The sequence below is a fragment of the Tympanuchus pallidicinctus genome, unplaced genomic scaffold, assembly GCF_026119805.1.
Source record: "Tympanuchus pallidicinctus isolate F22 unplaced genomic scaffold, pur_lepc_1.0 scaffold16, whole genome shotgun sequence".
Lineage (NCBI taxonomy): Eukaryota > Metazoa > Chordata > Aves > Galliformes > Phasianidae > Tympanuchus > Tympanuchus pallidicinctus.
The window spans coordinates 31242576-31268620 of record NW_026294679.1 but is presented as its reverse complement, the minus strand read 5'-3'; the positions used below and the strand labels follow the sequence as shown (position 1 = coordinate 31268620).

The 26045-nt window shown below is 39.4% G+C and overlaps 2 protein-coding genes and 1 long non-coding RNA gene across 7 annotated transcripts; 2 read left to right on the top strand and 1 right to left on the bottom strand.

Moving 5' to 3' along the window:
* The first annotated feature begins 438 nt into the window (after positions 1–438).
* On the top strand, positions 439–15305 carry LOC128077947 (uncharacterized). 3 transcript variants are annotated; one of them, XR_008205218.1, is made up of 7 exons: positions 439–457; positions 1439–1525; positions 6380–6587; positions 9200–9283; positions 10734–10823; positions 11584–12877; positions 13355–15305. It is a non-coding gene; the product is annotated as an uncharacterized LOC128077947 (long non-coding RNA). The 3 variants fall into 3 exon arrangements; XR_008205217.1 differs by lacking the exons at positions 439–457; positions 1439–1525; positions 6380–6587 and adding an exon at positions 7316–7635 and having other exon boundaries at positions 9242–9283; XR_008205216.1 differs by lacking the exons at positions 439–457; positions 1439–1525; positions 6380–6587 and having other exon boundaries at positions 9003–9283.
* On the bottom strand, positions 12873–18115 carry LOC128077938 (DPY30 domain-containing protein 1-like). Of its 3 annotated transcripts, none has more exons than XM_052677641.1 (6): positions 18101–18115; positions 17126–17278; positions 16894–17016; positions 16318–16389; positions 15364–15444; positions 12873–13025 (listed from the first exon to the last, which is right to left on the bottom strand). In XM_052677641.1, exons 2-6 carry the CDS (start codon positions 17270–17272, stop codon positions 12978–12980), a joined length of 471 nt encoding a protein of 156 aa, XP_052533601.1. In that variant the 5' UTR covers positions 17273–17278; positions 18101–18115; the 3' UTR covers positions 12873–12977. The 3 variants fall into 3 exon arrangements, with proteins under 3 accessions (XP_052533601.1, XP_052533600.1, XP_052533599.1); XM_052677640.1 differs by lacking the exon at positions 18101–18115 and adding an exon at positions 17557–17667; XM_052677639.1 differs by lacking the exon at positions 18101–18115 and adding an exon at positions 17557–17649 and having other exon boundaries at positions 17126–17281.
* On the top strand, positions 17742–20791 carry EXOSC3 (exosome component 3). The gene is made up of 4 exons (XM_052677625.1): positions 17742–18043; positions 18128–18277; positions 19591–19742; positions 20501–20791. Exons 1-4 carry the CDS (start codon positions 17768–17770, stop codon positions 20700–20702), a joined length of 780 nt encoding a protein of 259 aa, XP_052533585.1. The 5' UTR covers positions 17742–17767; the 3' UTR covers positions 20703–20791.
* The last annotated feature ends 5254 nt before the right edge of the window (positions 20792–26045 follow it).

Sequence of the window (26045 nt, the reverse complement as noted above, 5' to 3'; positions counted from 1 at the left end):
TGGTGAGGGGTCTGGAACACAGGCCATATGAGGAGAGGCTGAAGGAGCTGGGAATGTTCAGCCTGGAGAAGAGGAGGCTCAGGGGAGACCTCATTGCTCTCTATAACTTCCTGAAGGGAGCTTGTAGTGAGCTGGGGGTCGGCCTCTTCTCTCGTGTCATCAGTGATAGGACCAGGGGGAATGGCTTCAAGCTACGGCAGGGGAGATTCAGGCTGGACATGAGGAAGTATTACTTTTCAGAAAGGGTGGTCAGGCAGTGGAATGGATGCCCAGGGAGGTGGTGGAGTCACCGACCCTGGGGGTGTTCAAGGAAAGACTGGATGTTGTGTTGAGGGACATGGTTTAGTGGGAGCTATTGGGAATAGGTGAACGGTTGGACTGGGTGATCTTTTAGGTCTTTTCCAACCTTGGTGATTCTATGGTTCTATGATTCTATGATTTCCTGCATAGTCAACAGGTTTGTGGTACCAAGCTCTAGCAAAGTCAGTTTCTCTGCAGATCTCTTTATAAATCCTATACAGCCTTTCATTGTGTTAAGTATCTTTAGAGTATATTCCATGAGTTTTACTCAGAAGATATCTAGTGGCAGAATTTTCTCAAGCTGTATAACTTTTGTGCTTTTAAATGAGGAGAGAGATAGAAAAACTAAGGCAAAAATAGCACTGTCCTCTGTATTGCTGTACCTATTTATTCATGTTAACAAGAACCACTGGAATAGCAAGGCAGCTCTTTCTATTAATTGGAAGAGGCCGGTACCATTCCACACTCTTGTTACTTTTATTTGTAGCAGTGCAGCAAAACTACTTCTCTTTTAACTACCTCCTAGTTCATGTAACATTTGTCACCTGTGAGGAGGCATGCTAGGTTTTACTGTAGCCTTGAGAAAGCCCAAGAAATAATGAACAAGATTTAACTTAGAAAATTACGACTGACTCCAATTGATGCTGCTGATTCTCTGGGCAGATATGACTGATTAATTGCTTTGACCCTAGACCTCTCAATGACGTAGGCTCATCAGTTCACTTTACTTGCTTGCCTTGCTCTTTCTTGCCCTTATCAGTTTTTTCTCCTCTATCCTCCTCCCTTCTTCTTGTCTTGCTTATATCCTTCTTTTTGTTTAAGACACATTTCCCTTTCTTCTTTCCTTTTCGCTTTTACTTACTCTTTTTACTCCTTTCTATCTCCCTACGCTTCTCTACTGATGTCTTATTTACGTTATAAACCACTGAGAATGGAGCCTAAATGGATGGATGAATTATATCTATAGAAATGAAATAAAATGAGCTTGAGTCGAATAGCTTACATGTAAAACTATCACTGCAGAAGAAGGAGGGAAAATCCTCCAGATCTAGACATCCTCACTTCACCTACAAAAGAATCATGTTTTCTCTGGAAGCAATACACATTTAGACTATTCACTCATACTATTTCACTGCAGCAGACATTTTGAAGTGACTTCTTTCGAACAATGAGGAAACCGTATCGAGGACTCAGAAGGTCTTCCACATTATTAGAATCAGTCATGGTAAAACCATTCCTTACACTCCTTAATTTAGTTCTCTCACCTCAACTTTCAGAAGCTTAGTAAAACAAATTGATCTGTAGAGCTCATAGACTTCATAAGTAACATTCCACTATCATTAAAGGATCCAACCTCACACTTAGATTTAAAGATGCACAGAAATATTTTGTGCACACAAACAGCACACGTGGAAATGTTCTCCCAAGTATTTCTCTTTTGTTCTCTTAACTTCATCATCAGATATTAGTGTACTCAAATTACCTGTTTAACAGGCTGACATGAGTTGTTCAGTATATTTGTTTTGAGGGAGGTGGGTGTTTTGTTTTTGAAGCTAATGTAAGGAAGATTTGTTTATTTGGGTTTATTCCTTCTGCATGAAAAATGACAAGCAGAGCAATAGAGCTTGTATAGCAGGATCTCAGCACAGATCTCACACCTGCTTCAGAACTCTCACCTCTATCTAATATTTTCTGAAAATGAATGTAGTTCAAGGCTTCTTGGATATGCAGGTGCAGAATTTCACTGGCCCATGAACGTTTAGGACAAAATCAAATATTATTGGACAGAAAAAAAAAGATTGTTATTATAGAATAGAAGGCAGTATGTGTTCTGAGTTGGGTGTTTATCCCTCTCTCCTTTTCACACTAGAACATGGGAACTCCTGTCACCTCTGCAGACCAGTATAAGTAATTCACCTCTTACCAACTTGAGTTTTCTTCCAACTTTTTTGTGAATATCAATTCCAGTTTCAGCAATTTATCAGTGTGCATTTCATCTGAGTCCAGAGCTGCTTTAGCTTATCAGTGATTCTCTACAATATTTCACATCTACGTTCCTCTCTATGCTCTAAGAAGTCTTTTCAGGTTCTTCCACAATGAATAGCAAAGAATTGTCTACCCATTCCATATGCTTATTCTCTTCACGCCTCTTTGACTTCCAATTCTCCACTCTGACACAACATTGAACTACAGAATGGTTGAAGTTTCTTCTACAATCCACTCCTCAAAGCAGAACAAACTTGAGCAGGTTGCTCAGTGCAGCGTCACTACGTATGAAGGCTGCTCCAAAAGTAATGCCTCCTATTTTATGTTGGTTGTATGGCAGTAGAAGTCAAACGTTCTCACCAGTATTTGTTGCTGCATGACGGACAGCAGCAGAAGAGCAGTCTGACAGAATAGTGTCTGTCGTGGAAATGCATATGAAGAAAAGGTATGGAAATGTGTTTCTTCTCCATGCAGAAAAAATTACATCCACTCACACTCATCGGTGCTTGCTGAACAGTTATGGAGACCAAACAGTGAATGTAACCACAGTGGGTGGTGAGGTGGTGTGTTTCAGCAGCGGTTACGGCAAAATGAAAGACAAGTCACATCACAGATGGCCGTGCAGATAATTTTAAAAGTGCAGCATGCAGGCTCTTGCTCATCACTTGTGAAAATACATAGCTAGTCGTGGTGACTATGTTAAAAAATAACATTTTGTAGTTCAGAATTTGCTCTTTCAAATAATGTTATTGTGCTCTTTGTATCTATTGCAGTTTCCACAGAAATAAATAGGAGACACTGCTTTCAGAGTGACAAATGTAAGTGATTAAGAAAATTAATTTCAGTCCTATATCAAAGGAAACAGAAGTCTTTTCTGGCAGTATTTAGCTAGAATAAGTTAAAAGTGTCTGAGTTTAACCTAATGTTCCTTGTCAGGAAGCCAGATTGGATTCCACAACTGTGTTCTTGCAGATAGGTTTCTGCAACATGACTTGATGTACTAGAGTCAATATTTGTTTCAAAGTCCAAAGACCACCTGTTCTGTAAACATCTATGAACCTCCACTGCGAAAAAACTCTTGGGTGAGGACTAATTGAATGCATCAGTTTATTCCCTAAACTACTGAGGAAGTAGTAATGGTTTACATATATACACTAATAATGTCACGAGACATGTAAATGCAGAAGGTTGTACAGGTGCCAAGCTGCTAGAAGACTGCTGTGTTTCCCTAGCCAAATTGTTTTTGAGATACAGATCTATGACCGCAGTGGGATTTAGTCTGGACAGGTGATTAGCCATGTCATTAACAACAGGGAGTCCTAACTATTTACTCAGAAAGGAACTATAGTTTTGTGCATATCTGATGTATGATCACACCCCATGCAAACCAAAATTAAGGGTTGTGCTCTGTTTTCTGTCAGATGACAGCCACCCGAACCAAACAACTGACCGTGACAACTGGAAAAAACATTCAGGTAAAATACACAGATGGCTTTCTGTAAGGTTAAAGGGAGACCATTTATAATTGAACATTTTTTCATTCCTGTCCTAGGCATAATTTCAACAACTAATGGGTTAATTTATTAAATTTAACAGAAAGAAAACAGAAAATAAGGTACTATTAAATTCTGCCTTGTGGCACTGCTCTGAGGAAATAACACTCCCAATGAAAATAGAATCAAGGCCGCATTTAACTTTAATGAAAGCAGAATTTAGTCATCAAGGTACCTTCAGTTATTTTCTAAGGATCACATCAAAGTTGTCGCTTCATGGCCTTGGCACATATTACATAGGTCACTCTGAAAGTAATGTCTCCTATTTATTTCCACGGAAATCAGAACAGATACAAAGAGCACAATAACATGATTTGAGAGAGCAAATTCTCAGCTACAAAATACTATTTTCTAACATAGTCACCACCATTAGCCAGGCATTTTTGCTAGGGATGAACAAGAGCCTTCATACCACACGTGAAAATCTGCACCAGTGTAGGCGGCCCACTGTCACCGCTGCTGAAACACACCACCCGCTGCCTCACCATGCTCACATCCACTCTTTGGTCTTCAGAAACATTCAGCATGTGCCAATGAATGTCAGTGTGCCATTTTTTATGCAATGACACATCTTTGCTTCATATGCCTTTCCATGTCAGACGTCATTTTGTCAGATTGGCCTTCTACTGCCATCTGTTACACAGCAACAACATGGAATGGAATACTGGTGGGAAAGTTCAACCTCTGCTGTCATACCACCAATATCCATCTTTGATGTTGTGGGCCAACATAATATAAGAGGAGGCACTACTTTTGGAGCAGACCCTATAGTAATCCATAGTCACCCATATGTGCACCGTTTATGGAATCACAGAATCATAAAATCATTATACGTTAATTTTGCAAGACTGAAAATGACAGCATGATGCTGTGAGTTTCAGATTCTGGCTTCCGTGGTTATCTGAAGAAAACAAGATATAAAATATATCCCACAATTTTGTTAGTCATTGTGCCTATCAATTTCTTTTCAGAAACACTCCTATCATCATTGCTGTAGAGCTCAAACAAACTACCAATGCTCTGAGATGTGCATGCAACTGCTGAATACATAACCTCATTGGCCACATCTTTCAGAACCCCTCTCAGCCTGATCTAGTCACCAGAATTGGTTCAGCTAGGTTGCCATTCAAGTACTATTTTCACATACTTGAGCTGGGCAAATATATTAGCGAACAACAAACATCATTATCTTTCATCAATGCCTGATAGATTTCACCGCACCTCGTCATTTAGCAGTTGCAAATAAACAAGTCCTAAATAAAACATAGCCAAAACATTCTTAGATGTCTGCCTAACCAGAGGATGTTAGATAATGGGTGAAGGGCATGTAGCATCAATGAAGATGGAGGCATAAATGGTACTAGACAAAAATACAGACAGTAACTGGGGCAGACAAAAATTTCCACGGAATCCTATTCATAGATGGAATATAGAATGGAAAAATTCAGTACCATCAAAAAGATTGTCAGGCTTATAGACATAATTGCCATATCATTTATTTTGCTGCTCAGTGTTTTACAAACCCTCTGCCCTGAAATTAAGGCTCAGGATTTTTTTTTTTTTTTTTTCAGTATATGTCAGATTTCTAAATAAAAAACCAATGATGTTTCACAGTGTGCTATTGACATTTTAAATCGTGTTCCAGAAAGACTGACTTGATTTTTTTATTAGTTTTGAAATACATTATGGCGATGAAACTCTGGGGAAGAGCAGCAAAAGCTCACAGGATCCACAGGGTGAGATCAGCCGCTTCCCCCCATGATTTCTTTTGTTTTCCAAAAATTAATAAAATTATGAGGCTAAAAATTATTTCATAGCCATCTAAAAAGAAAAGGTGTAGGAGACCTCTGCAAAAGTCTTTTTTTATATTCACATAAATGTAATTATATGCATAAACATTTTTTTTCTATAGCATGAGGAATTTTTTCCTACGTTTTCATTTCTAAACAAGTGTTTTGACATCACGAGATGCTTGAAAGCACCTAATCATGAACACATATTGAAATGACATGCATGAGTTGCAGGTGTTTAGAATAATTAGGCACTCAATTACAGTTATGCTGGGTGCTCAACAGAGTCATGTTCTCCATGCCATTGTTTTTGCAACTGAATGCCTATCATGAGAATGAAGTGCAAATAATAGCCTTTCAGAAAGAAAAGTTTTAAAAGACAAATGTAGAATTATCAAAGTTGAAAAGTATAAAAACAGAAAAAAAGATAATCTTTTATTGATCCTCTCAAAATGATTGGTTATAGAAATGTATGTATGCACTGGTTTCTTATTCTGTATGTTCTCTGTGACTGACAGCCCAGTCACTCGCTACTGGAAAATACAGTAGAATCTCCAAAGAATGCTGAGACTGTCCAGACGCTCCTTCAAGACATGTAACAATTTTGTCTTGCTGTACAAGTGAATATTTAACCTTCTGCCAAATAAGCCTGCCTGAAAAGTGGGACTTGTGAGGTGACCCTTAACAATAGGAATGTTTTTAATGAAGAAAAATGTCAGGATTAAGAATGTCATACCTTTCCTGCTGTAGTGGAAATGCTAATTCATAACCTGAAGCAGTGATGGAGCACCTGGTAGGAAGGCAGGGCCAATCCAGAGGAGCTCAGGTGCACTCAATGCAGCTGAGTGACCAGAAGGGCTGGAGCCGGGATCCAACTCTTACAGACCTCATTTAAGCGTTGGCAGTGAAGACAAAGAGAATTTGTTGGGGATTGATGCCTGCTTGAGGCCTTTTGAAGGTGAGTGAAGTCTTTGTTTTGTTGTTTTTTTTTTTTTTTTTTGTGTGGTGTCTGTGGCTGCTGCTTTGGAGGATATCCTCATCTGTTGTGGGTCTTTGCTACTATGGTTTTCATTGTGTTACAGTGTTATACATAATGTACCAGAAGTAATAAAACAAACAGAAACAAACCTGGATATGACCTAGAATCGATGTTCACGATATAGGTTAAGACTACAAATTCTAGGGCTAAGAGTGTTTATTTGCCATTTTTGTTAGTGGAGTACTCAGCTTATGCCCATCATGAAATGGAGTTACTCCATGTAACTCATGTTAGATCTTCTCAAGAAAGTAAACTTGTTTTATTTATGTAAAGGGTAACTAAAGCCCTAAGGGTAAGAGAAGGGCAAAGAAAACAGCAACTCTCTTTAACTTCACAAATACTACCTTACATGGGTAGGCATAACGTTAAAAAAGTGCAAGAACTCTTCTTTGGTGTATCTCCTCCTTCTTCTACTCTAATATTTTTGCATCCCTTCACTTTTTTTCCCCTTCCAGTTTTTACTACTAATGAGTTTGTATTGGGGTACTTAATTTCCTAAGTTCATACCAGTCATTAATTCTGTCTCCTAGGCACAAGGTACTTTCTTTTGAAAATACTGAAGTAGCACCCACCATAAATCAACTACTCAAAGGTGTCCTTTTTTTTTTTTTTTTTTTTTTTGTGTGTGTGTGTGTGTGTCTCCAGGAATCGTAGCTTGTAAGAAAACACTATGCCTATAATTCATCTCTTAATTTACCATTTCACATTGCTGTGAATGCCTTATCATTCCAGTAGCAATGGTCAGAGCATGAGTTATTGAGAGGTGTTGGGTGATCTGTTCTATTTCATCATCTCTCTCCATCTTCAGTAGCACAAAGTATGTTTCTGGGGTTCTGTAAATCTTTAGAAGCAAGGTCACAAAAGAGATTGCAGTGTGTAATTATTTTGAAGACACATGCACAGATTCCCACACAAACGGCATGAATGTTTTACTAGGACTGAAGTGGGAGCTCTGCTGGTAACTTCAGTAAGTTCAGACCTGCTCTCCACAGAAAATAAATATTCTTGAGACAGAATGAAACTAGAATAAAAAAAATGAATTTACAGAATTCACAAATTCAGAATACAGAATTCACGAGTATTTGAACCTATTCAGAACCTGAAGGGTTTTTGCTGTTCCCAAAATTGAATCTTGATAAATATGAGGAAATTAATTATCTTCCCATGCCGAGCAAAATATAGACTAGCAAATAATGGGAAACAATACTACACTGTAGGTGAAGAGTCAGAGCAAATATATAAGAATATACAGGTATGTTTGTAGTCTCCTGTTGATTTTCTTTGTTTGTTTGTTTTTTTAACCAAGTAAAGCTTGGATAAATTCTGAAACAAATGTGTATATTGTGAAAATATGTTGAGTTTCACAGACAAAAAAAACCTTAAAAATGCACATAGGAAGGGTAGAGGGAATATGTGTTTAAGTTATCAATGGCCGAGGTCTGAAAAATGGTAAAAATTTCTTCCTAACCTTATTAAGAGATCAGTGTCTATATAAACACATTCTACTAACAGGGTAGAAGAGAAATTACTTACTATAGTATTTTTGCTAAGACACCCACTTGTATAGTTGTAAAGTACTGTAACACGATAACTCAAGCCCAAGAGAGAAAAATAATAATGGTGTGCTATTTCTATTTGCTCTGCATATATGCATACATATGATTACTGAAAAATGTTGAAGAGCAGCTGCCTCAGAACTTAACAGCAATCCCAGCTCCAGAAATTTTCAGCTGTCAGTGCCTAAGGGTAGCTTTTCAGTGCAGCTAGGTTTACAATGAAACAAACAACAAATCCTGTCTCCAGGGTTACAATTATCAGTTAAGTAAATAGCACTTTTTAAACTTATCTTCTAAATACATCAGTGGCAAAACCAAAATTGCTCAAGATAACAATGAACCAAATACAGGTGTGTCTGCATGTAGCCAGTCATTTCTAGAAGAAAGTCGAGTCAGGAGGTGGGGTAGAAATGAAGAGGAATGATTGGAGAAGCCCAACACACTCCCAGGAATGCGACTTGAAACTGAGCAAAGGGGAGCTGCAGTGCCTTGCTGCTGCTATGGCAATCATTTATTGGAATGTTCTCTCTCTCTCTCACCCTCCTCAGTGTAATGGATTTTCTTTCTTCTGCAGTAGTTTGAATCAACTGTGTTGAGTGTGTTGCGAGTTCAACGAGTAAGAGATGAGTTCTCAGAGGTAGAACTCATGCTTACACTGGTAGAGATCAGTCCTCTTACTAATCATTTCAGAAATTTCAGGGAGAACAAAGAGGGTTACTTTCTTCCTGCGCAAAAAAGAAAAAAAAAAAGGAGAAAATTGATAAAACTCACTAAAAAAAAAAAAAAAGCAAACTAAGTTCATCTTCATTTAGCTTATGCAAGACCACATTTAAATTGCATACAAACCAGTAAAAAAAAATCATTTATTTTGTCAAAATGAAAAAAAAAAACCGAAACCATTTTGCTGGGCTCTAACACCAATGGGCTGAACATCAAACTAAAACAAGATATTTTTCACAATATTACTTAATCGAGGTTAAATGGAAAAGAAGTCATAACAGTATTTCCTCTTAATAGACCCAAGAATGACTCCACACAAGAAGTGACAGACTCTCCTTGGTGAATTTGTTAAGACTCTTAAAACTTCTTAATAGCCTTTAGAGAGGTTACAATAATTCAGTTAAGTTTGTTAATGATAATCCTAACTACTCTATATTTATCCTAAGTCATACTCAAGCTTCGCATCGGTTTTAAAATATTGTTGAAAGGTTAAAATATACCAGCTGCAGAATGCTTGGAAGGAAGGGTTTTGACTTCTTATTGTAGTATATCTTTGTGTGTCAATACAGAAATGTCAATGCAACCTCTTAATAAATAACAGCTTGCTTAAGGTTAACAAGAAACCGATGGTTAGCCTTTTCTACTTGTAACATCAATGCTTCCCTGATGCTTTACTTTCAAGTAATAATACAACCATGCTTGGTATTAATAATAAATTGGTTTTGTTTTTCTTAAACTCACCTTCAGTTAATTCATGTTCAAACAGGCAAATTTAATTAATTTTCAGCAAATGAGTTTGATTTAACAAACTAATGGTCTCAAATGGTTCCCAAAACAGCAATTGGCTTTGGGTGCCCTACATCTGAAGATGAAATGGAAGCACTCAGCATCTCCATAATGGACATCATTTTTCATGACGTAGCATCTTTTACAGTAACTTCAACAAAAACTTGGTATAAACCCCAACAATTCAGATTTGTGTTATACACTAACATTAGTTTATGATTATAATGACCAAGGTGCGAGCTCCCAAATCCTGTGCATCAGAGTCCCCTGCTCCTTATCAAGTCTCCTGTGCTGTGACAACTGAATGGTATTTTTCCTCTGTCTTGACCTTCTTCCACCACTGTTAGCCCATAGTATCTATATAAATGTTTATGGTAGTCTAGTTTTTATCTTCCTCTGAATTGAAATAGATAAGCATAAAAAAAAAAGACTTACAGTGTTTATAATGGTTATGCCAGAAACCAATTAAATCTAATAAATAAAAATCAAACAATATGGTAAGGTATTTTAAAATGCACTTTGGTCCTTATCAGCAAAAAGCAGGATTAGACTCTTTTCTAGCTGTAGCTGCTATATCACACTGCTTTTTAACTAAGCTAAAAACAGGAACAAATTCAAAGGAAAGCAAATAATAGCTGGCTTCAAATAGAAGTAAACTGTCTTAGCAAAGTTCAGAATAAATCAGTTTTACATTTTATCTGGACAAATTCGTCCAACTCTCGCTGCCATTAGGAAGTTGCTGTGTGAAGCTTTTGGATAGAGAAGGATGTGTTTTTATACTGTGAAAGAGAATCACCACTATTAGAGACTGCATACTTAATAAAATCTACTGTCTTAAATGATAACATAGAAATGTGCTTGCTGCACCATGTATTTCTCTTCCTAGGAGAAAAGCTTCTCACATTACCAGGCTGAGTTTCCCTCTTTGTGAACCCACTGGTAATTAAACTATTCATTTTGTCCTATTTTGGGCTTCATATCTGTTTTCATCCTTATGTTCCAGTGTTGTTGGAATGAGAACAGCTGTGATTGGACACATTACTATCATCACATTCTCTGGAGGGTCTGTACTTGGGGTCTTATAACAGCTTAAGTAAGTCTGCTCCTGTTCCGAAGAAAAGAAATATTACAAATCCAAATATTTTCTGTCAGTATTTAGTATAATATTTTCAGCAACATGTCCTATTATCTACTTCTGAATTCCATCTTCTGCATTTCATAGAAGTGTTTTTAGTGAAAAAGCAAACATTAACTCCCGTTAGATAATTACACTTTGGGTTTTTTAGAACGTATGGGTTAAACTGTCACATCACCTGTAGTAATGAACCTTTTTCCTTGTTCTGCACCTGTTCCACAAAGAAGTTTAGCAGGAAAGGTAAAGATTTTAAGCTGCCTTAATTTACTTCCACACTTAGACACCTAAGCAGAAGTCATTTTTGTTGTGAACAGCAATAACATTTCCAAATTTCCTACAGCTGTTTTTCACCTACAGCACTGACACATTTACCCTCTGGTCCCATATTTAAGATGAGAATTATTGTGAAGCAAGGAGAGACAAACTGGGCATATTAAATTATGAAGAACTGGAATTCCTTTAAATGACCTTTGAATACCTTATGTCTTTATGTAACACCAAAGAATAGGTAAGCTAGAATCTGCCATAGAGTTTTTGACAGTTGCTAAAGGAGTTTTCTGCTAAAAGCTTCCATTTGAAAACTCGAGTTTGTTTTTAGGGAGAGAATGAGAAACAGCAACTGAAAAATCACAAGGAAAAAATTAAAAAGAGCTGAAACAAAACGGGAGATGGTTTGTAACTGACAACCTTTTTTTCTTTTTCTTTTTTTTTTTTTTAGGACGCACTCTAGTGGACACACAACAAACTGGAATGAGGATGCAAATGTTATGGAAGAATAGATAATGAAAGCCACTGGTTGGAATTAGTGATTAGACTTATTTATCAGCATGTTTAAAGTTGTCTTAAGTAATTAGGCAATATGTTTAAGTTATATGTGAAGGCTGAAGTTTCCATAGTTAACATAAAAAAAGGACTGAAATAAAAACACTGGCTCAAATGAAAACCTTCATCTATTTATCCAGCTAGTCCATTCAAGGCTGGCACAAGAAGTTGCTGTGTATACATCATTAATATATTTTAATTAGATTAATAATGATATTTAGTAGAGATGATCAACACAGTGCAAATTCAGTAATTTTAAGATCTGACTAACCAAAATGAATATACTGACTCCTGCAGCTCACCTATTATCAAACAGTAATCAGTAAAGATTTTAAATTGTAGAGCAAACAATTAGTGTCATTAAAAAGTACCTCATGATTTCTGACAGACTGACTTCTTTTAGCACACGTTTCTATTAAGCCCTTCCAGTACTCAAAGGGAGCATGTAAATAGGAGGGGGTATGACTGTTTATGAGGGTGGATAGTGATATGACAAGGGGGAATAGTTTTAAACTGAGACAGGGGAGGTTTAGGTTAGATATTAAGAGGAAGTTTTTCACATAGAGGGTGGTGAGGCTCTGGAACAGGTTGCCCAAGGAGGTTGTGGATGCCCCATCCCTGGAGGCATTCAAGGCCAGGCTGGATGTGGCTCTGGGCAGCCTGGTCTGCTGGTTGGTGACCCTGCACATAGCAGGGGGTTGAAACCAGATGATCATTGTGGTGCTTTTCAACCCAGACCGTTCTGTGCTTCTATGAAGTCACAGAAAGTTACTTCTTAATGACATAAATACTCTGATTAAATTTTGCATTTAGTTCCATGTACGAAACTTGCTTCACCTCCTGATACATACAGCATTCCTTCTTAATATCAGAAACCTTTCAAATTCATGTCAAGTCTTTTCAATCTTTTTTTTTTTTTAACTGTATATTCAAATGATGTTATTGTAGCCCCTACTCCAAAATGATGTTGATACACAAAAATCTGTATCTGTAATAATTTTATTTTACACTTCAAAAATCAACAGGTAATCAGTGAAAAATGTATTTATTTCTTTTATCTCAGTTCCAGTTTTCTTTCTCCAAGTCAGCTGTGCCAGCTACTGTAGTTTAAGAACAGAGAAGAAGCATAGCAAGCCAAAATTAATAGGCTTTATAGGAGCACCCAGAAAGCCAAGAAACCAAAACAACAGGTATGTGTATAATCAGTTTTCTGTACAAAGTACACTAATTAAGGCATAGCTCTTCAGGGCTGGCTAGTAATGAGTAGAAATAGCTTTTACTGCTTTCAGATCAGATGGAACTTTCTTGTTCAAACTCTGGCATTAAATCAGTTGCAATCTAAAGACAAAAACAAATATATCAGTTGTAAGCATTAACATTGTACAAAGAAGGAAAAAACGTATAATACAGACTAGTCTTCATTCATAAATAGAAATATGCATTTTTCCATTCAGTTAAATATGATGAAGCTTTATCACTAGTCTGATTCTCAGATTCAGTAAGTTTGGATGATGTGTTAGATCTCTGAGAACAGACTAGTCTCAATGCTAAAGGTGAATGCAGTTTCATTTCATTGATCTATTCTCAATTCATATTTTAATACAAAAATTGTAGCACTGCAAAACCTGCAGTGACATCACCAATGGATTTATGTAATCCAACTTTAGACAACTTCGGGCATGAAAACTTCATGGATGATGCAGAAGACGTGTGACAAGAGAAGGTCATCTGAGCCAACGTGACTTCCAAGGGCAGATTGTGCCTCACCCATCTGGTGGCTTTCTGTGATCAGTGGATAAGGGAAAGGTGGTAGAGATTCATGCACCTAAACTGCTGCAAGGCCTTTGATACGGTCCTGCATCACATTCCTGCCTCTAAATGGGAAAGATATGGTTTGGATGAGTGGACTGTTCAGTGGATAAGCAATTGGTCGGGTGGTCATTGGCAGAGGGTGGTCTCTGTCCAGGTGGAGGCGCCTCAGAGGTCCATCTTGGGACCAGCACTCCTCATCATTATCAATGACCAGGACAGCACTATCCAGTGCACTCTCTGCAAATCAGCAGGTGACACTAAGCTGAGTGGTGCATTCGATGGAACATAAGTAAGGGATGCCATCCAGAGGGATCTGGACAAGTGTGAGAAGTGGGCCAACATGTACCTAATGAGGTTCAATAAAGCCAGAGTAGGGGCAATCTCAGGTATCTGTACAGACTGGGAGAAGAACTGACTGAGAGCTACCGTGGGGAGAAGGACTTGGGGGTTCTGGTGGATGAAAACCTTGATGCAGTCAGCAGTGTGTGTTTGCAGCTCAGAAGGCCAAGTGCATCGTGGGCTACATCAAAAGAGGAGTGGTCACCAGAGTGAGTGAGGTGATAGTTCCTTTCTGCTCCACCCTTGTGGGCCCCATCTGGGATCCTGCATCTGTGGCAGAGCTGTTGAAACTAGATGGCTTTTAAGGTCCCTTCCCTTAATGGGAACCCATTTTATGGTTCTTTGATTCATTTGCACTTGGGATTTTGCAATTCATTCATTTAAGGACACAAAATAGACCTGAAGCCTCACGTACAGTTTTTAATATTCAGTTGCCAGAAAACTATAAAAAATAGGGCTAGGTAGGACTTAAAGGTCCCATCACATTTACCTCTTAGCAAAATCAAAATAATTGTGAAAACTTGATCCTAGGTATAGTCATAAATATATTCACAAATGTATTTGAAGAACCTTTATAAAACAAGTTGTTAATAAAGCAACCTTAAGCTTAAAGCACGTTAATACCACATTTAAGTTTTGAGTTGGAATGAAGCTGATAATGTCAGAAAACAAGTGAGCAGATGGCTAAGGTTAATAAAGGAGAAAGGGTTCAGATGTAGTATTAAAACCAATCCAGCAAAATTTCAATTCACACTATCAAGACTGTAGCTGAAAAAAGATAGATGCATCAATATTTATCTCCAGTGATGTGCATAAAAGGCATCATCTGTTAAACGTACTGCCACGTTTACAGTCAGTGATGGTTGATTTACACCCTCTCACGTACTTGCATTATCAAGCACAAAGTAATTAAAAAAAAAAGAAAAATGTAGAAGATGCTTGCATATCACAATTTAGATTCACAGTTGCAGTGCTGTGCAGAGTAAGTACTGTTACGCTGGCACGAGGCTCAGATAACATGATTCTTAGCAGGTCTTTGCTGCACTGAGCGCTGTGTGTGCTTGGTATCTGGTCTTTTACGTTAAATAGTTGTTCTGATAACTGTGCAGCAGAGTGCATTCTGCTGCACAAACAATATACTTCAGACCAATCAGAAAAACCTAGATAATTTCAGTCAGAAGCAAGTCAGTGATTTAGTCCATGTTCTGTATGATACCTGCTCAAAAGGCAAAGTAAGGTTGCTTCCTCTCTGAGAATATTAATACTTCCAGTCGTGACACACAACACTATCCAGGGGCATTTTAAGTCTTGGGGATTTATTCACTCAACACCACATGGTGGTGTCTCAGACTGCACCAGACAACAGGCTAAGGACAGCGTGAAGACCGTGGTCAAAATAATATCCCTTAAAATTATAGGAACGAACCAGCAGAGGGTTAACTAGAACAGTTCTAATCGTTGATTTGACAGCAAGCAAGTATCCCATAATTAATTATTTGTAATCTCTTTGTTTCCCAACACTTACCTCAGACAGTCCATTCTCATCTAGTTCCTCAGCACTGGACAAATTAGGTGCTCCTGCTCTATCTGTAAGTTCAGCTGTCGTCTTTTCATTTTCCCATGGTAATGGAAATATGTTTTCAGTTAAAAGTATTCTATGTCATGAGTAATTATCTACAGTGGATACTTTAAATACACTAAAACATCTTTTACGTATTAATGTAAAAACAGTACTTCAGATGCATACCACAGGAATGTTAGCGTGTGAATGGGGCCTTTGCATGCCTGTCAAGACTATTTCTTGAGGTTTTCTTTTAAATTATAGGATTCTTTTTTCTTCTATTTATATACGTACATACTTCTGTTACATTTACACTGCCATTTTTCTAGTTATGTGCTATCAGTATTTCAACACAGAGCTCTAAAAATATCTCTAAACTGTTGTGCTCTGTGAAAAGTTAAGAAATATTTCACGTTTAAGTTAAATGTCAATTATCAGTCTATATTTTTTAATGAAACAACGTTATTCACATGGACCTCTGTGTACTCAGAGGAAGATCACAGAATCAACAGGCATCCCAATTCCAAGTGATAGTTCCTTTTCCAGGTACAGCAAATGAACTTCATGCTGCCACGCAGTAAAACATTACTGTCTAGACATTTAGATAAGACATATAAGTTTTAGTATTTTCTCATTAAAAAATAAGCTGAACTTCAGCTAGATTTTACAATAAATTTATGATCTGTTCTGAATAAAAGCTAAATAAACCCAATAGAACAGATGAAAATTCAAATATAAAACCTAGACTGAAAGGAAGCATTACACATCCTTCCCTGATGTTTGCTTTTTTTTTTTTCTTTGCGTTAGTTCAACTTTTGCTTCTAGGTTTCTGCCTTGTGTTCTGTATTTAGTGACTGAATCTGAAAAAGACAGCTGATTAACAATATTTCCAAATCTCTATTAAGCTTTGGCTTAAACCTTGGGATCCTGCTGCTGCAGCTGCATTTTCTCTTCTTCGTTCTGCAGTTTCAACTTCTCCCGTTCTTGTTCCTATCATAAAGAAGACAGCTGAAGATAGCGTACACACTTTTGATACTCATTCCTCACACCCCTGAGTAGTTAATATTTATTACATCCTATAATTTGGATTAGGCTCTTTGAAGTTTTGCACAGCATGTAGTATTAATTAATCAGATTAATCCATGTAGATTCTAGGGGAAAAAAAATAGGTAAGGTAATTAACTACAGAAGACAGTCTACCACTTTTAAGCTACTTTACATATGAATCTTACGTTAGCTGCTCTTCAGCTTCGACTCTTCATTTTTGGTAACGTCTTGCCATACAGCAGGTAAGCTTTTTTTCCCCAGCTGCCGACTAGTCCTTCATTTATTATTTCCAAAACATGATGTTCAAACACTTGTTTTGTTATCTTTTCTTTTTCTAAGTGACTATAATCACTGCAATAGTAGTCATACAATGACCACTATTGTAGGAGAGCTGCAATATGATTGCCCCAGCATCATATGCTACTATAATTATGTATTATTATTAACCTGTCGTTGTTCTTCAAATCTCTGTTGTATCATCAGCTCTTCTTCCTTCATTTTTTTTAACATTTCAAGTTCTTCCAGGGCTGCCTGCTGTTCTTTTTCCAGTTCAATCCTTTCCAACGTTCTCTATTTCAGAGGTAACACAAAATCAATTTTAAAAAACAGCAAAACATAAAGAGAGATTAAACAGCATCGATTAGATTGCCATGAAATGCTTTGCCCAAGCTAGATCCACCTTTTTTTCTTCATCTAGATTTCTCTTGTAATTGTAAATCCAGTGTGCCAGGTACTCTATGGGGTCTGCAGGCTGACGCTCCACAACCTCTGCCAGACCCTTTTTCAAGCAATCTCCCAGGCAACTCTTCAGGTATTGAGACTCCATTCGTACCTACTGACGATAAACCAACAGCCATTCGTTACCAACTGCAGAATTCAGACCACACAGTCATTTGCTCACCTTCCTCCACCCACACCACTGCCTTTCCCAATAGGCTGGGGAACAGAATTGGTAAAAAAACAAACAAACAAATCAGGAGTTTTGGGAGTATTGACTGCATCACATGCTGAATGCGATGCTAATAATTTCATTGAAGCTAATTTAATCCGGCAATTAATAGGAGAAAATCGTCTAAATGGGGTAGCGGTCCCGTCCCGTGCCGTTCCTACCAGCCCGCTCGCACGGCGCGTCCTCCCGCGTTACCGAGCAACCGCACGCCCTGCAGGCGCCCCGCGATCAGAGCAAGCGGCCGGGCGGTGTCGCTGCTGCTCCGCCCGCTGCCTTCGATCGCCCGCCGCCATTTTACGTCCGCGTACGCCGGGTCGCGGAAGGTTGTGAGGACACCACGCATGCGCGCGAGCGAGCGGCCCGTCTGAGGCGATGGCGGGCGGCGGCGGCGTGCCGGCGGAATCCCGCGTGGGGCAAGTGGTATTGCCCGGCGACGTGCTGCTGCCGCCCGCGCACGCCGAGCAGGACCCCGAGCGGTTGCCGCTGGGAATCAGCGCGGCCCCGCGGGGACGACTGCTGTGCGGGCCAGGCCTGCGGCGCTGTGCTGGCGGGCTGCTGGTGACCAAGTGCGGGCTGCTGCGGCACCGGCAGGCGGGCGGCGGGGCGGCGGCGGGCGGCGCCTATTGGGTGGACTCGCAGCAGAAGCGGGTACGGCGCGGCGGCGGGCTGGGGGGAGGAGGGGGGGTGCCGGAGGGGCGCGCTGACCGCTTGTACCGCTTGTACCGCGCGCAGTACGTGCCGGTGAAGGGAGACCACGTGATCGGCATCGTGACGGGCAAGGTGGGGGACGTGTTCCGGCTGGATGTGGGCGGCAGCGAGCAGGCCTCGCTGTCCTACCTGGCCTTCGAGGGCGCGACCAAGAGGAACAGGCCTAACGTGCAGGTAACGCTGCCCGGTGTGCGGCCTTTTACCTTAGCAAAAGGTGTTTGTGCTGCTCACGCAATAATAAGGATTAATGTGGCTTTATTCAAGGTTTTACTGTGGCCCGTGGCAGACCTGATAAAGTATTGCAGTAACAGGCCTGGCTTTTTATGCTCTTAATGTCTGGAGAAAGAGAAACTGAAGTTTGGTACTTTAAAGAGGAACAATTATTATGTGCCATATAATTCTGTAATCTTTGGTAGTAGCCTTCCAGATTCTAGTGGAGATAGGGTTACACATCTTTAGTGTTCTTAAAGATGTCTTCAGTAGAAGAGGAGAACACTTCCTATTATAACAGCTCATTTCTCTAGCACCATAATTCATTTCTCTATCACCAGTAATTAATCACCTAATCACAGAATGGCCAGGGTTGGAAGGGACCTCAAGGATCATGAATCTCCAGCCCCCCTGCCACATGTGGGGCCACCAACCTCCCCATTTAATACTAGAACAGGCTGCCCAGGACCCCATCCAACCTGGCCTTGAACACCTCCAGGGACGAGGCATCCACAACTTCTCTGGGCAGCCTGTTCCAGCACCTCACTACTCTCATAGTAAAGAATTTCCCTGAAGATCATCTAGTTCCAATCTCCTGTCATGAGGAGGGTTGCCACCCACTATGCAGATCATACTGATCGTACTGCCCAGGGCCCCATCTAGCTTGATCGTGATTGCTTTCAAGTATGGGGCAGCTACAGCTCTGGGCAGCCTGTGCCAGTGCCTCACTGCCCTCTGAGTAAAGAATCTTTTCCTAACACTTAACCTTTACCTCTCCTCTTTTAGTTCAAAGCCATTCCCCCTTGTCCTATCACTCCTATGCTATATAAAAAGTCACTCCCTTCAAGTATTGGAAGGCTTCAGTGAGGTCTACCAGGACCTTTCTCTTCTCCAAGCTAAACAAGTCTAACTCCCTCAACCTTTCTTCACGTGAGACGTGTTTCCTCTGAGCCCTCCTCTGACTCACTCCAACAGCTCTGTGTTCTTGTGACAGGGCCACAGGTTTGGACACAGTACCCGAGATGGAGCCTCATGACGGCAGAGTAAAGGGGAACAGTTATCTTGCTCACCCTACTGGATACCTCTGTTTGGATCCAGCCTAGGATGCTCATGGCCTTCTGAGCTGCAAATGTACACTGCTGGTTCTTGTCCAGATTTTCATCCAATTAACAACTATTTTGCTGTCTTGGTGCATCTTTATCAATGGGATGTTTCTTACAAATGTGCAGTATGATCTTCACTACTACTTTTTTGTTTTCTGGCACTGCTTGCTTTAGGTGGGAGATCTTATTTACGGTCAGTTCCTTGTAGCAAATAAAGACATGGAACCAGAGATGGTCTGTATAGACAGCAGTGGAAGAGCAAGTGGAATGGGAGTAATTGGGCAAGATGGCTTCCTCTTTAAAGTTTCCCTAGGTCTGATAAGAAAGTAAGTACTAAGAAATCCAGTTGTGCTAACCTGTAAGTGTTGTGGTTTAACCCAGCAGGTGGCTAAACACCACATAGTCATTTGCTCATCTTCCTCCGCACACTCCCCCTGCCTTTCCCAATAGGCTGGAGAAAAACAATCCTGTGCAGCTGAAACTAAGAGAGACACATTGTATTTTTAGATAGGATATGCATAACTATCTCTAATCCAAGTAGTGTGAACTAGCCAGTAATCAAGCTATGTGGTTGTTCTAGTGCATTGATGCCAGTTTTACTGAGTAGAGGATGCATGTACATTGAGCAGTGTGTGATTATCACAAAATATGAGTTAATAGTGATAAATGATGGTAAAACTTCTTGTTGGTTTGATGCTGAGGGGAGGAAAAGTAGGCATCTGTTCTTTGAAAAGTGGCTATTTCATACCTGGGTTTTGTAAATGATTTGGTTTACGTGTCCTATCATCAGTGTGAACAGGTAAGTTATTTTTCAGCCTTGTTCTCGGTAACTCTTCTGACTAATTAGAAAAACAATTATCAATACACAAGTGCTCTCCTTAGGTGCGTGTATTTTGAGAGAAAAACTTAAATTCTGATACGGTATGACTGTTTTGGATGGACATGCAATTTGAATCATCTTACCTTTTGGAGTTGCTCTTGTGATGCCAGTGCTGCAGCTTAGTTGCTGACGGATAATGATGTAATACTTATCAAACACAAGCATTCACTTTTTCCTCTAACTCTTACTGATCTTATTTTACAGACTCTTGGCTCCCAAATGTGAAATAATTCAGGAACTGTCACAGCTGTACCCATTTGAGCTGGTGCTGGGAATGAATGGAAGAATATGGGTAAAAGCAAAAACAGTTCAACAGACTTTAATTATAGTAAATATTTTAGAAGCTTGTGAATATATGACTGCGGAGCAGAGAAAACAAGCGCTTGCCAAACTGCCAGGGAATTGAGTAAAAGAAAATTTGAGCTTTTGTGAGAACTGTAGAACACTTTGTTTATTTTTGTATTCACATTTATATTAAAAGTCGCACTAAATGAAGTCCCAGATGTTTTTGGTGGTTCTTCAATTGCCTTGATGCACTCAGCTGGTTCTACCTTATGTAGGATCACTTGTGATTATGAGACACTGTCCACTGTTGTGGATTTTGACTGGTGTGGAGATGGGTTTGAAAAGCTTCAATTAACTGTGGGTTTTGACATGCAGTTTTCAGTTTTTCCAGAAGAAAACCAGTCAGTTTATAAGCTGGGTATATTTGGTTTTGCTAGTTAATTTTAGAGCTTCAAGGAGTACGTGTTAACTTGGGGGAGCTGAGAGCATCCTGTGAATCATCTGTTCTGGTCAGGTGTTCTATATAAGTAGTGATGGATTGATCTACTGCTATCTTAGAGAATTTGAGAATAGAGACACAGGTGGAGAAATACAAGAAAGGAATTGTAGGGTGTACCTGAGAGTAATTACAGTGTGCTTCAGGCAAGTGATCAGGTACTGCTGAATGCATTGTCCCAGTGGCATTAGAACTTTCCCTGAAAGTTAACCTGGCTAATAGTCTGGATGAAACAGAGTTCAGAATATCACTTCAGTATGTACATTTGGGAAACGTAATGGCTAAATGGAGGTGCTATGAGGGCTGTTCTGAAAGTAATGCCTCCTGTTCTATTATTTTGGCCCACTGTGTCAGAGGTTGATGTTGGTATGGCAGTACAAGTTGAATCTTCACTCCAGTATTCTGCTACACGTTGTTGCCACGTAACAGATGGCAGTATAGGGGCAGCATCTGACATGGAACTGCTTGTGAAGCAAAGATGTGGAATTGAACTCCTTCATGAAAAGAATTTGCACTCATTGCCATTTGTTGATGCTTGCTGAATGTTTATGGGGACCAAAGAGTGGATGTGAGTATGTAGCCTGGAAGGCCAACTATATTCTGAGCTGCATTAAAAAAGGAGTGGCCAGCAGGAAGAGGGAGCTGATTGTACCCCTCTCCTCGGCTCTGGGACTCCCAGTACAGGCAGGACGTGGAGCTCTTGGAGCAGGTCCAGATCATCCACTAAGATGATCAGAGGTCTGGTGCACCTCTCCTCTGAGGAAAGGTTGAGGGAACTGGGATTGTTCAGGTTGGAGAAGAGAAGGCTCTGGGCAGATCTCATTGTAGTATTCCAGTACTTGAAAGGAGTGTGTAAACAGGAGGGGAACGACTGTTAAAGAGGGTGGATAGTGATAGGACAAGAGGGAATGGTTTTAAATGGTTAAATGGTTAAATGGTTTTCCGGCATTAGGGGGATACAGTGTCATTCTGTTGTATGAGTAGTTTGTTTCTGATGTTTTAAGGAAGTTCCCTGGAGTGGTGGTGTAGTTCTTTGACAGCTGCTTTCTTTGGGAGCAGTACTTAAATGTATTCATCTAAAAGTCTACAACAATGAAGTTTGCTGTTTTAAGCAATTACCTGGATATGTCTTGTGGTTCTTAAGCTGAATGACTTGATAAGCAGTATTTAATAAATTAGAAAAATGTTATATTTTGAGTAAGCCTGCAAACGTCTCTTAATTCCAAATAGAAATGAAATCTTTCCTACTTACTCAGTCTTTTATCCAAAGTTCAGTCCACAGTATTTAATTAAATGTGTTTCCTAGTCATCTTTCTCATTTAGTAAGTTGCTTCTATTCATAGCCACATCTGATTCATCTTTAATATGCTTACTTAGGGCTTCCCCTGATTCAGTAAAAACCAAACTTTAATGGTTTCCTTCTGAATTGTAGCCATTAGATTCATAATTCCTTTGTTTCACTGCCCTTTCTCCTTAGCATTTAGGGTATCGTTCATCTGCTTGGTGGATCTTTTTTAAAAAGGCTTTTAGCTTTTCCTGTCTCTTGTGCTCCCAACTGAAGTGACTTGCACCCACATGCTATAAATACTTTTAAGCTTTTAATGTCTCGAGTGTACGTTACTACACTGTAGTAAGGATTTCACTAAATCTGTTCTTCTTTGTTGTCTCCTCAAATTAAACTAAGCAGAGCCCATGGAGGCTTTTTGTTATTAGGAAAAGAAAGAGTCATAATAAAAGTATTTGCCAAATCATATCAGGGAGCTAATTCTAATGGGTTTTGTGAATGGTCTTGAATCATAATGGTAAAACCACAGGAAGTGGGAATGGCACGGATCATTTCCTCAAGAGTTGTGGCTTGAAATGAAATTAGCCTTATCTTCCCCCCTTTTGTCTAAGCAACCTCCCTTCCAGAAGTTTTGAGTTTTAAGCCTAATCTGTATGATAAATGAGCATTCACTGATGGCAAAATTCCACTTTTTGTGGTGCAAAGTAGCAACTGATGGCTTTGAAAGTTTTCTACATTATTACTGCTATGTTTTACACCACCTCTTATCATGTCTTACTGCCAGTCATAGAACCGTTTGAGTTGGAAGGGTCCCTTAAAGGTCACCTACAGCTCGATCAGGTTACTCAAAGCCCATCCAGCCTGACCTTGAATTTCTCTAAGAATGAGGCATCCACTACCTCTTTCGACATCCTTTTCAGTGCTTCACCACCCTTATTTTAAATTTTTTTTTCTTTATATCCAGCCTAAATCTCCCCTGTTGTTAGTTTGAAACCTGTTCCCTTTGTCCTGTCAGAACAGGCCCTGCTAAAGAGTGTCCGCTTATTTGTCTTAAATCTTTCTTTTCGATATGTAAAGGTTGTGGAGTGGGGTCTTAGATACTGAAAGGCTGCTATCTTGTCTTCTGCAGCCTTCTCCAGGCTGAACTGCCCCAACTCTCTCAGCCTGTCCTTGTAGGGAAGATGTTCCATCCTTTGGATCATTTTTGTAACCCTCCTCTGGATATGCTCCAGCAGATCTGTGTCTCTCCTGTACTGAGGAATCCACATCTGGATGCAGTATTCCAGCTGAGGTTTCACCAGTGCAGAGTGCAGAGGATGAAAGTTACCAAATTGAAGAAGACTCCAGATGAATGTCAGTATGGACACAGCACATATTCCAAAGATGAGCACAACTGCTTAAAGATCAAGTTCTTACGGAATTAAATGGAAATCATACATTAAAAATAGATGGCTTTGTCTAGGTTGGTGTGTTGCACAGAGCCCAAGAGTAAATGCTAACACAAGCTATAGGTATGTGGTGTTGAAACTCAGCGTGATAGTAAAATATACTTATTTTACTTTAGCACAAGGAAGTTGCATGTGCAAGTAGTTCAGGGTAATAGGAGGATTAGGAGCTTAACTCTAAGGCTACAGTTACTGTGGCTGTACCTCTTCTGGATGAGATGTTTACTGTGCCCAACTACTCATTACCACCTTACCAATAGCAATTTTCTGGGATGTGTATTTGATGTCTAGCCAAGTTTTGTCAGAATGACCCAGATGCTTTTCATGGTGGTGGTGTTTTGTTTTTCTAACCTAGTTCTTCAGCAGAAGAGATCATGGAAGTTTTCTCTGAAATTGTACAAACGAAGTTCTGCTCATAGCATAAATTTGTTAGATAAAGCCCCATTCTCTTCCTTAGTGCTTGAACAATTGATTTTCAGCAACAACTAAACTGTTAAATTAACAGATTATTTTAAGCTTTACAAATTGGCTACCTCCAGATTTAAATGCATATATATATTTTAAAAAATGTTATACTAGTATTGCTAGCTATATGGAACCAACATGATGAGATTCATTATTTGTCTTTTTTTTGTCTCACCCCAATAATCAGTCAATGTAGGACACTTGTATTAGTAATACAAGCAGTCTTGTCCTTACTAGTGACTTGTATGGATTGCAGTATGTTGAGTTACTATTGAGGTCTGTAGCAAGGAATTAAACCTGTCGGTTCTGCCCCAACAACTTACAAGAGAAATAACCGAGAAACACTTTGAGTGCTGGGATTTTAATAGAAGCTAAGTAGTAGCTGTGGGCATTTAACCTGCACTGGTGTAAAATGGCTGTTTTTCCCAATATCTTGATCTCTGAGAAGTATAGAGTTACTGCTGCTTTCGTTGTATCAACATGGGTGTTTTGGGATACTCAAGAACTTGATTTTGTCTATAGGACCGAAGCTTGATCACTTTTCTTGTGGTTTGATAAGTTAATAGTAACTCTTTTTAATTGACCTTAATGTCCTACCTAGTGTGAGAAAACATTAAAAAACAGAGCAGAAAAAACAGTACAGTGCTTCAGTAAGCTAGACAAATAAATGATAGGCCATTTAGAATCAATTTTGCTTTAATGTTACTAACTGATGTAAAAAATATATTCTATTGTAAGATCACAGATATTATTTTCTATGAGCAGTAGATCATCCTGTTGGTAGTACAGGAAAAGGTCTACACTGTGGCAGTTGTTTAGCTTGTACTGAAATTGTGTGTTTCACAATATCTTCACATGTTTCTAATGCTTTAGGTTTGAAGATTTTTTCCTTACTAGGTAAACTTCACTGGCATTTCTTGAGATGATGTGTTATTTTTTTCTCAGTTGCAAATTCCATAATTCCTTATTGTTGTATTTGACTTTCAACTGTGTACTTTACCGTGTCAGATTTAATGGGTTGACTGCATGTTCCTATTTGTTCCTATGAGTGCCTGCTTTTGTGGGATCTGTTTCCTTTATCTCTTGTTTCTGAGCTTGTGCTTCACAGGTTGATGTTTGTTTAGGAGGCCACCTCTAGAGAAAAGCCAGCTGGAGCCAAAGCAGTAGGAAATGGAGGGAGCTGGATGGGTGATAAAACACCAGGTACCTTGAAGAAAACTTGCTTTGGAAGAAAGGTGGTACAAAATGGAGCTCAAAGCAAAGCCTTTCTGGCATCAAGATGCCAGACTGAAGAACACGCAGAATAATTAATGACCTCATTAGCTCTTTCCAAAGGATAGCTAATGTATTACAATAACTGATAGGCTTTTCTGTGATTCAGAATGTTTATTAAGCTATTGCCAAAAAGAGATGTGTGTGAGTATCTGTATATCCATTAAGACTTACTAATTCTTACTTCCTGTTCTTGGCCAGATGGACAGTGTTGCACCAATCTCTGCCTGGTCTTTCACTGTGAACTGCTCATCTGGGTAAAACGTTTCAAAAGACCTGTAGGCCTTTTGGTTTACTCAGTGACTACTGTACCCTGCTTTAACTGAAGATAAGTCTGTGTCCAGTCTGTTTTTATTTGCAAACTGTACAACCTCCAAGCAAGATGACTTCTGCCTGGTGTATTTGAAAACTTTGTCATTCTGCATCTGTATATATAGGCCATCAGAAGGACGGACAGAGGTGAAAAGTTCAAAGTTTTACAAACTGTATTTTTGTACGTGT

Excerpts from the sequence above, each read along its gene's own strand:
- LOC128077938 (XM_052677641.1), bottom strand. The coding sequence starts at position 17,272 with ATGGAGTCTCAATACCTGAAGAGTTGCCTGGGAGATTGCTTGAAAAAG. Across the intron at positions 17,017-17,125 it reads ATCTAGATGAAGAAAAAAAG|AGAACGTTGGAAAGGATTGA; the intron begins GTGGATCTAGCT and ends CCTCTGAAATAG. Across the intron at positions 16,390-16,893 it reads GATTTGAAGAACAACGACAG|GAACAAGAACGGGAGAAGTT; the intron begins GTTAATAATAAT and ends TCTTTATGATAG.
- EXOSC3 (XM_052677625.1), top strand. The coding sequence starts at position 17,768 with ATGGCGGGCGGCGGCGGCGTGCCGGCGGAATCCCGCGTGGGGCAAGTG. Across the intron at positions 18,044-18,127 it reads TGGACTCGCAGCAGAAGCGG|TACGTGCCGGTGAAGGGAGA; the intron begins GTACGGCGCGGC and ends TACCGCGCGCAG. Across the intron at positions 18,278-19,590 it reads GGAACAGGCCTAACGTGCAG|GTGGGAGATCTTATTTACGG; the intron begins GTAACGCTGCCC and ends TGCTTGCTTTAG.